We start from the raw sequence: 10,840 nt of genomic DNA, 5'->3' as shown, positions 1-10,840 counted from the left end.
TGCCTATTTGAATTTGAGGCCAGCAACAAAATAATTTCCTCATGTTTTGAGAAGAGAGACACACCGAGACGCTCCTGAATCATGACAATGGTAACGTACAGTTTGAATTGTTTACCTTCTCAAAATAATCAGTAATGGAGCATAGAAACTTGTATTCGTATAGACTTCTCACTTCGTGTTGATAAAAGGAAGTCACACCAAGCCAATTTGCGTATAACAGGGTTCCCCAAACTCGGTCCTAGGGACCCCAAGGGGTGCACATTTAGTTTTTTTGCCCTCATCATCAAGCTTTGATAATTTGAATCAGCTGTGCAGTGTGAGGGGAAAAAACGAAAAAAGTTTGGGAAATGCTCATCTATAAAAACATTGTAACGTTACACCTTCTGATCTTGTTCGCAAACTATTGGAAATACAGCAGAAGGCCTGCTACCTTCATTACGGTATGAAGACTGTGATTATTGTTATAATGATGCGTCATACCGTTATAAAGGCAGCGTGGACTTTCAACTTTTCGTACAGTGGCTTTATTGTTGATAACATAAGTGTTCCCAGTTATTACGTTCCCAATATCAACACCAACACAGTGGAATGCCTATAGGATTATGTTAGGGAATGTTTCATTTAAAATAATTAAAGGTTTCCTGTAGCTCAGTTCGTAGAGCATGGCGCTTGCAACGCCAGGGTTGTGGGTTCGTTTCCCACTGGGGGCCAGTATGAAAATGTATGTACTCACTAACTGTAAGTGGCTCTGGATAAGAGCGTCTGCTAAATGACAAAAATGTAAAATGAAAAAAAAAAAATCCACAGCAATATGTCCATGTGCATCAATTGTTGTTATTCCCTATGTGTTAATTATGTATTTGTTATTAAATCATGATAGTGCAGTGATTGAAAGGGAACAGTTGAAGCATGGCTTGGTATGTGTCGTTTCCTTTGTCTTCACCAGGCTACTTGCCACACATTTAAAAGCATAGGATTGGTGTGCATGGGCTAGAGAGTTGCCATGAAGAGCCACAACCACCTGACCTGTGCCATAAAGTGGTCATAGTAGCGATGCACACATACTGGGAAGATATGGCCTAGGATAAAAGTCCATGATAGCTTATGGTTATGCTTGTACAATAGTAATGCGCCATGATGTAAAATAGACAAGAAAATCTCAAGAAAATAGTTACCCAATACATGTATGGCTGTACCATTGCACATTAACCAGGTGTTGGCAGGCCCAGACACCACTGTCCCTGTTTGCATCAGATAAGGTTCACAGTCACAAGGTCATTTCCCTTTTCCTCCTGTGGCTTATGGTATCCCAGGGTCCATAACAATGTCATTCTGTTTGGTGACTACTCACCCTGGCTTAGAGGTATGAAAACAGATGTGGTCTAAAGTGGATCTCATTATTGAACACATTGCCTGCTCCCTCCCTTTGTAGTACACAACTTTTGACCAGGGCCCACTATATAGGAAACAGGGTGCCATTTTATTTGCGACACAACACCCTCTGTTCTGTAGATTTCACTGTAGATGATATTAAAATGTGCAACCTTGATCCCTAAAGAAACATTGGCAGCATCTTTATGGGATTGAAACCTACAGTACATACCTCTCCTAATGCATACAGTAAAGATCACAAGATATGAGGTCTTGTCTGTATTGTTGTCTTGTTAAAGTTAGTTTGACTTTGGACCACATATGACATTTGGAAACATCTGACAAAGTTTTAATATGGGGTGAGCTATTATCCTTTTAAAGAAGTTGTCTGTCCTCTAGTATTAGACTGTGGGTGTTTCAGACTGCGTGAAAAGCAAGAGGTTGCTATTTGAAAGAGCTTACACAGATACTGTTGGTTGGATAAGGAACATGCATTCTGAAATGACATATTTAGACTGCTACCTGGGACACAAACAATAACAAAGTAAGGATTCCTCAGCTTACTTGCTGTGCTTTTCTATATTTGGCCATCATCATGTTTCAGTGACTCTTGGTCTAATAACCAACTGTACTTCTAAGGTAGAAAAAACAGACATTATTAAATGAACTCATTCAACACTAAACGTGACATGCTAATGATTTAAGACAATGTGGCAGGACATAAATATGTTAAAGATGGAGCCTAGGACTGTAACAATTGGGGAAATTATATTCAAGGTTGTGTCGACCTGAGGCATACATATCAGTCATGACACAGACCTTCAGCTTGCTAACCATAATGCCAGAGAATCCCTGAAGTCTATCAAATGTTCATTGATTGATTACTTGACATTGATTAATTGATTGATTGACGATGACACTGTTTAAGTAATAGGATACAGTAGAACATAAAATACCATGTTATGGGGGCTGGCTTTGTTCATTAACAATGTTCATGCACAGGAAATCTAAATATTAAACAGATGAATCAACTCAAACTGTGCTTCTCTTGCAGTCTCCCCCTCTCTCCCTTCTCTATTCTCCCAGTCTCATTCTCCCCTGTCCCTCCCCCTCTCTCTATTTCTGTGATAATTTACATCAATCCTTCCTCTCCTCTCTGACCAGCCCTGCTGAGAATCAGCCTTGTGGGAAAACACAGCCAAGTTCACTTCCTGATTTTAGTCACCTGTTTTTATCTGTTTCATCAGGGGACAGTGTGCCAAACAATTCAGCCTCCACAATACAGCCTCCAAAACAAAAACATTTTTGTTTGTATTATCTTTTACCAGATCTAACGTGTTATATTCTCCTACATTAATTTCACATTTCCACAAACTTCAAAGTGTTTCCTTTCAAACGGTATCAAGAATATGCATATCCTTGCTTCAGATCCTGAGCTACAGGCAGTTAGATTTGGGTATGTCATTTTAGGTGAAAATTGAAAAAAATGGTCAGATCCTTAAGAGGTTAACCTCCCCTCCCAGAGACACACATTGTTGTGGCTTCACTAGATAATTTGTTAAATTGTGTAAATAGTTTATTTCAGCATGCAAGGCTAGTGTATAAGAAATACATATTTTAGAGTTTTGGACATTTCAATTATCAATATTCCCCTGTCGTAGTTTGTGATAGTTTAAGTCTTTATCAAAGTTGTTTTCTTTTCATTTATTGTAACCTGAGGTCTTGGCTTTGGATTAAAGCGCTATTGTCTGGCTTAGTGACCTTCGGTACATAAAGCAGTCATTGACACAGCCTGTGTAATAGGTCTGATAGCGAGGCTGACAGGAGAGGCTTAACTACATGTAAATGTCTGGGATGGCCTAGACATACAGTATAACTGAGGGCGCCCTTTATTGTATGATGTCACACAAACGGTTTGAGAAGGTAAGTGTTTAGATTGTATCCTGTGTGTGTGAGAGATTTCACAGTCATTCTGTTTTATTTTTCAGAGTTTCTTTGGAAAATTTAAGTAAGTAGCCTACAGTGTAGATATCAAAGTTATGTTCTTCATTCTTATCTGCCTTCCTCTGACCAGAACTACATTTATAAGCCACTGCCATGATACAGCACGTAAGTAAGTAACAATTATCTTTCCTCTTTTTCATTACAGACACAGTGGGCCTCCAGCTCCACCCCAAAGGATAGGTGAGCCTTCAGGAAATCCCCCTTGTTCTGCTCTTGGGAATATAGGGTTCCTCTTTATGGAAGTTACAGTGTGGTGCTTATTCTGCTCTCTCTCTCTCATGGCTCTACCTCTCTTCTCCCCCATTTCTCTCTCTCTTATTCCATCCCCCTCTCTACTTTCTCTCGGTCTCTATTTCTTTGTTTCAGAGAACAATGCGGGGTATGGTGGGTGGCCAGAAGATGAGTTTGTAAGTAGGAGAACACACACACGTTTGTTTTGCTATCCTTGTGGGGATCAAACAATTGATTCCCATGCAGAATTCTATTTTCCCTAACCCTTAACCCCAAACCCCTGACTCCTAAACCTAACCCTAATTCTAACTGTAATTGGAACCCTAAACCTAACCCTAAAAAAGCAATTTTCCATGGTGACTGGTGAAATGTCACACAGACTGACACACCAATGGATATTTTGTTGTGAGAGGTCCTGTGTAGTCATCTTGGTGTGTTTGTGTGTGGATGACAGGATGAGGAGGATGGGGACACATATGAGGCGCCCCCCTGTGAGAGACCCGCCTTGAAGGTTCCTTCCAGACATGTGGAGGAGAACGTCTATTTGGGTAACACCACCACTGTAGAATATCATTCTCATTTCAGATTCGCTAATCTCTGACTTTCATGTAAATCATGCATTCATGCCAATGGGAGATTTGCTTGAAAACTTAAGTTTGGTGCGCGGATCTCCAAGTTAGGATTTGTCCCTTTATGTATTGTATTGAGGTGTGCATTTATGTGAACTTTTTCAGAGGGACTATAGCTCTTTGCTTTGTAGGACGTAGCTCTCTGATTGGCTGTTTTTGGGTTCCACAGAGAGGACGTCAGAGCGGTCCAATCCTGTTCTCCCCAAAAGGCAGGCAGCTCCACCCCCAAGGCCAGCCAAGATGGCGCCCATGGGCAAAGCATTGGTAAACTATCAGAGTAGCACTGCCCCATACCTACTTCTCACCTTAGCCTGTGTGCCTGTCTGTCTCTGTGTGTGTGCATTATTTTAGTATCTTTCCCATCTATAGAAACAGCAGCCTCACCAGCAGACTCACCCTAAGGAGTTCTACATTGACCCCAACACCAAGAAACGTGAGACTCCCCGCCTTATCCTCCCCCTGCTCTATCCTCCTCCTGCTCTATCCTCCCCCCTCTCTATCCTCCCCCCTCTCTATCCTCCCCCCTCTCTATCTCCTGCTCTATCCTCCCCCTCTCTATCCTCTGCTCTCTATCCTCTGCTCTTAGTCCAGGACATTCAGTTGATCCTATATGATTGTGTATTTTGAATATGAACACGAATTGTGCCCTATACATAGATGTGAATGTTGATTCATAAAAAGGTGTAACAGTTAATAATTCTTGACACATTTATTGTACAGGAGAATTCACTCTCTCTCCCTCTCTAGCGCCTGAAGTAGATAGGAAGGAGAAGCCAGGGAAGAGGTCTACTCCTAAGAAGTCTGCCCCTCCTCCTTCCCCTACTCCCGCCTCTCCCTCACCACCTGCAGAGGAAGGTAAACTCTAGTCATAATTCTAGTTCCTGCCTGACTAGATGCGCAGGCGTTGCATTGCATCTACCAATGGTTGCATGCCACGTCATCGACTGTGCAGTCGGTTATCAGATGGCTATAACATATGATGTGGAGCTGATATGTTAAATACCTATCCAGGTGTTGTAATATCTGGCATGCGTCTGCAATGTATTCGGCTGGAACTCAACCATAATAATTCCCTGGAACTGATATCAGTGTGCTATTACATCAAGTCACCACTTGAGGGATGTGTGATACTGTAACTGTTACTGCATCAGCCTCTGTTTTCTCTGTTGTTCTCTGCAGATGTCTACCTGGATCCTAATGAAGGACAGGTGAGTCCAACACATCATTAACAAACAGACCCTCACCCCTAACCCCCAGCCACAAAGCTTAAGCCTTTGCTTCTGCTGTACCCTTTTAACAAAGTCGCAATGTACACAGTATATTCAGTGGTTTCTACTTCAGCCAGAGAGAGGTGATTTAATATGTGTGTTGTCTCTCTGTTTCAGGGAGACAGTGATGACCTGTATCTAGAGCCCACAGCAGGTCAGTTACTCCCGTAGGGCCACCCAGTGCATTTATACTGAGGCTTTGACTAGTATGTGTATTGCAGGATTGTAATGTGATTGTATTCGAGACAGTTGGGTGTCCACCCAAAAATGCTGCACGTCATGAGCGCGAATCAGAAATCAAGCGTCGCTTTGAATGACACACTCCTGTCTCGATCAATGGGAGAAGATCTGAAATAGACAATATGGTGGCGTACACATTGTTAGATTACCTCATGGAGCATGTATTTAATTTAATAAGAGCATTTTCTAAATTCAAACGTTTCACCAGCAACTAGCGATGGGAGTGGAGAAGATACCGGTAACTTCCAAGCTAGAGAATTAAGGAAGTATCGCCGTGTAAAGGTTAGTTGAAAGATTGCTGCCGGTGCTTAACACTACCTAAGCTGTAACATATATGGAAACATCCACATATCACATTACAATCCTGTAGCTACTAGATTGGTTAGTTGATTGTTTATAACTTCAGAGACTATCTTTTATATGAGATAAAGAGACAGGACATTCATTCCAAATTATACAAGTCAATGGCTTATTTTGAGAAAAAAAGAAATACTACTGTCTCTCCTCTCTCTCTAGCTTTCCCCCCTGCTCCTCGTGGGCCCATGAGGATGCCCCTCCCACCCAAGACAGCAGCTGCCCCTCCCCCCATGCCCATGTGAGTACACCTGTCAAGACATGAGATTACACATTCTCAAACTCATCATGGTTTAACACAAGTGTATGTCTTATCCAGGGGTGAAAGTAGATTTCATTTCTTACCGGTACGGGACACCCAAGTGCGCGCATGCAAAAAAAAAATGTATACTACAAAAATTACAGGGTAGCCTACTCTGCTGACACTGACAAACAGATCAATAAAAACTATGTTGTCTGATCCATATAATCGGCCTATGAAAAGGGGAGACACAAATACAATATGACATCCATCTAACCTGGAGGAGGAAATTATTGTCCAAAAACAAACAAAAGAGACACTGACCCAATGATAAAGACAGTGAATATGCACACTCACCGGGGATATGGCTGATGTTCTCCGCTGGTGCCAATAAGATAGGCTACTGTTCGCTCAATTTTGATAGCTAAAAGACAGATTGGAGTCTTTTAATTGTCATCTCTATACAGTAATAGTCATTGCTTTCCGCAGTTGTATTTTTAAATATTGCGATATGCCTGAATGGGTCTCTGCTTTTCACTGACAGTCACAACTCAATAATCATCTATTTGGTATTTGCAGCACCCACTTCCCAAATTGCGGGCCCTTCTGACTGTAGACTATGCGATTTAAAACAATCTACAGCACAAAAAAAAAAAAAAAAAGAAGCTAATGATCCTCTGTGGCCAAACCATGCTTTCTGGTGTAGTAGCCTATTTTGAATGATATTATTTATTTCTGTATAGACAGGACTAAGCTATTTAGGCTATATCATTTTGGCAATTTTAATTCAATTTACTTTAGGGAAAGCTTCCCATAGACTTATGGACATGCCACCCATGCCTTTTAATGTACCATAAACACAACCAGTCATGATGTTTTCATCTGATTGTCAAACAGTCACTTAACAAAGGCCCTCCTGTAGGCTCCCCGCGCACATTCGTTCCACTCACAAAATAATTTAAGCATCCAAACCGCAACAGTGTACATCTCCGCCTTGTCCGCGAGCATCTCGGCCACTTATCTCTACCTTGGCTAAATGTAAGTGTTCTCAAACCACAATGCAATTTGGAGCATATACCACCCAGTTTCCAGTCAATTCGCTAATTTTTCATGCGGCTGACATGCAGTAATGTTAAATAATGGTGTAATAGCCTATAGTTTTTTGGGAATGTTGTATTAATTGTGATAGGCTCATGTTTTTCCGGTACGGCGTACCCCCACTATTTATTTTGCCGGGATGCCGTACCGGACCATACCGCCTTACTTTCACCCCTGTGTATATCCTCACTTCCATTCTGTTTATAGTTATGTAATTGCAAGAATTGGATTGGACTGGGTTGAACTGGCCTTTAAACCATCCCAGATACCAGTGGCTTTGTATGTCCTGAGAGAAGCCAATATTGTACACTGCTCCAAAAAATAAAGGGAACACTTAAAAACAACACAATGTAACTCCAAGTCAATCACACTTCTGTGAAATCAAACTGTCCACGTAGGAAGCAACACTGATTGACAATAAATTTCACATGCTGTTGTGCAAATGGAATAGACAACAGGTGGAAATTATAGGCAATTAGCAAGACACCCCCAATAAAGGACTGGTTTTGTAGGTGGTGACTACAGACCACTTCTCAGTTCCTATGCTTCCTGGCTGATGTTTTGGTCACTTTTTAATGCTGGCGGTGCTTTCACTCTAGTGGTAGCATGAGACGGAGTCTAGAACCCACACAAGTAGCTCAGGTAGTGCAGCTCATCCAGAATGGCACATCAATGCGAGCTGTGGCAAGAAGGTTTGCTGTATCTGTCAGCGTAGTGTCCAGAGCATGGAGGCGCTACCAGGAGACAGGCCAGTACATCAGGAGACGTGGAGGAGGCCGTAGGAGGGTAACAACCCAGCAGCAGGACTGCTACATCCGCCTTTGTGCAATGAGGAGCAGGAGGAGCACTGCCAGAGCCCTGCAAAATGACCTGTGCATGTGTCTGCTCAAACGGTCAGAAACAGACTCCATGAGGGTGGTATGAGGGCTCGACGTCCACAGGTGGGGGTTGTGCTTACAGCCCAACACCGTGCAGGACGTTTGGCGTTTGCCAGAGAACACCAAAATTGGCAAATTCGCCACTGGTGCCCTGTGCTCTTCACAGATGAAAGCAGGTTCACACTGAGCACATGTGACAGACGTGACAGAGTCTGGAGACGCCGTGGAGAACGTTCTGCTGCCTGCAACATCCTCCAGCATGACCGGTTTGGCGGTGGGTCAGTCATGGTGTGGGGTGGCATTTCTTTGGGGGGCCGCACAGCACTCCATGTGCTCGCCAGAGGTAGCCTGACTGCCATTAGGTACCGAGATGAGATCCTCAGACCCCTTGTGAGACCATATGCTGGTGCGGTTGGCCCTGGGTTCCTCCTAATGCAAGACAATGCTAGACCTCATGTGGCTGGAGTGTGTCAGCAGTTCCTGCAAGAGGAAGGCATTGATGCTATGGACTGGCCTGCCCGTTCCCCAGACCTGAATCCAATTGAGCACATCTGGGACATCATGTCTCGCTCCATCCACCAACGCCACGTTGCACCACAGACTGTCCAGGAGTTGGCGGATGCTTTAGTCCAGGTCTGGGAGGAGATCCCTCAGGAGACCATCCGCCACCTCATCAGGAGCATGCCCAGGTGTTGTAGGGAGGTCATACAGGCACGTGGAGGCCACACACACTACTGAGCCTCATTTTGACTTGTTTTAAGGACATTACATCAAAGTTGGATCAGCCTGTAGTGTGGTTTTCCACTTTAATTTTGAGGGTGACTCCAAATCCAGACCTCCATGGGTTGATACATTTTATTTCCATTGATAATTTTTGTGTGATTTTGTTGTCAGCACATTCAACTATGTAAAGAAAAAAGTATTTACAGTGGGGGAAAAAATTATTTAGTCAGCCACCAATTGTGCAAGTTCTCCCACTTAAAAAGATGAGAGAGACCTGTAATTTTCATCATAGGTACACGTCAACTATGACAGACAAAATGAGAAAAATAAATCCAGATAATCACATTGTAGGATTTGTTATGAATTTATTTGCAAATTATGGTGGAAAATAAGTATTTGGTCAATAACAAAAGTTTCTCAATACTTTGTTATATACCCTTTGTTGGCAATGACACAGGTCAAACGTTTTCTGTAAGTCTTCACAAGGTCTTCACACACTGTTGCTGGTATTTTGGCCCATTCCTCCATGCAGATCTCCTCTAGAGCAGTGATGTTTTGGGGCTGTCGCTGGGCAACACAGACTTTCAACTCCCTCCAAAGATTTTCTATGGGGTTGAGATCTGGAGACTGGCTAGGCCACTCCAGGACCTTGAAATGCTTCTTACGAAGCCACTCCTTCGTTGCCCGGGTGGTGTGTTTGGGATCATTGTCATGCTGAAAGACCCAGCCACGTTTCATCTTCAATGCCCTTGCTGATGGAAGGAGGTTTTCACTCAAAATCTCACGATACATGGCCCCATTCATTCTTTCCTTTACACGGATCAGTCGTCCTGGTCCCTTTGCAGAAAAACAGCCCCAAAGCATGATGTTTCCACCCCCATGCTTCACAGTAGGTATGGTGTTCTTTGGATGCAACTCAGCATTCTTTGTCCTCCAAACACGATGAGTTCAGTTTTTACCAAAAAGTTCTATTTTGGTTTCATCTGACCATATGACATTCTCCCAATCCTCTTCTGGATCATCCAAATGCACTCTAGCAAACTTCAGACGGGCCTGGACATGTACTGGCTTAAGCAGGGGGACACGTCTGGCACTGCAGGATTTGAGTCCCTGGCGGCGTAGTGTATTACTGATGGTAGGTTTGTTACTTTGGTCCCAGCTCTCTGCAGGTCATTCACTAGGTCCCCCTGTGTGGTTCTGGGATTTTTGCTCACCGTTCTTGTGATCATTTTTACCCCACGGGGTGAGATCTTGCGTGGAGCCCCAGATCGAGGGAGATTATCAGTGGTCTTGTATGTCTTCCATTTCCTAATAATTGCTCCCACAGTTGATTTCTTCAAACCAAGCTGCTTACCTATTGCAGATTCAGTCTTCCCAGCCTGGTGCAGGTCTACAATTGTGTTTCTGGTGTCCTTTGACAGCTCTTTGGTCTTGGCCATAGTGGAGTTTGGAGTGTGACTGTTTGAGGTTGTGGACAGGTGTCTTTTATACTGATAACAAGTTCAAACAGGTGCCATTAATACAGGTATCGAGTGGAGGACAGAGGAGCCTCTTAAAGAAGAAGTTACAGGTCTGTGAGAGCCAGAAATCTTTCTTGTTTGTAGGTAACCAAATACTTATTTTCCACCATAATTTGCAAATAAATTCATAAAAAATCCTACAAAGTGATTTTCTGGATTTTTTTTCTCAATTTGTCTGTCATAGTTGACGTGTACCTATGATGAAAATTACAGGCCTCTCTCATCTTTTTAAGTGGGAGAACTTGCACAATTGGTGGCTGACTAAATACTTTTTTCCCCCACT

At 43.0% G+C, this 10,840-nt stretch overlaps 1 protein-coding gene across 1 annotated transcript in view; it reads left to right on the top strand.

The window, feature by feature from the left end:
• Positions 1-10,840, top strand: part of LOC311144360 (uncharacterized protein) — a 12,342-nt gene continuing 1,502 nt past the window's right edge. Inside the window, exons 1-11 of the mRNA XM_084180386.1 lie at positions 1-90; positions 3,360-3,379; positions 3,521-3,555; positions 3,742-3,782; positions 4,061-4,154; positions 4,405-4,499; positions 4,605-4,668; positions 4,983-5,090; positions 5,415-5,443; positions 5,621-5,657; positions 6,260-6,338. Of these exons, the coding sequence (XP_084036512.1) occupies positions 82-90; positions 3,360-3,379; positions 3,521-3,555; positions 3,742-3,782; positions 4,061-4,154; positions 4,405-4,499; positions 4,605-4,668; positions 4,983-5,090; positions 5,415-5,443; positions 5,621-5,657; positions 6,260-6,338 (611 nt within the window). The 5' untranslated portion in view covers positions 1-81. The remainder of the gene's footprint in view (positions 91-3,359; positions 3,380-3,520; positions 3,556-3,741; positions 3,783-4,060; positions 4,155-4,404; positions 4,500-4,604; positions 4,669-4,982; positions 5,091-5,414; positions 5,444-5,620; positions 5,658-6,259; positions 6,339-10,840) is intronic.

Source organism: Coregonus lavaretus (genome assembly GCF_964263955.1).
Source record: "Coregonus lavaretus genome assembly, chromosome: 17".
NCBI classification, from domain to species: Eukaryota; Metazoa; Chordata; class Actinopteri; order Salmoniformes; family Salmonidae; genus Coregonus; species Coregonus lavaretus.
This window is presented reverse-complemented; position numbering and strand designations above follow the sequence as displayed.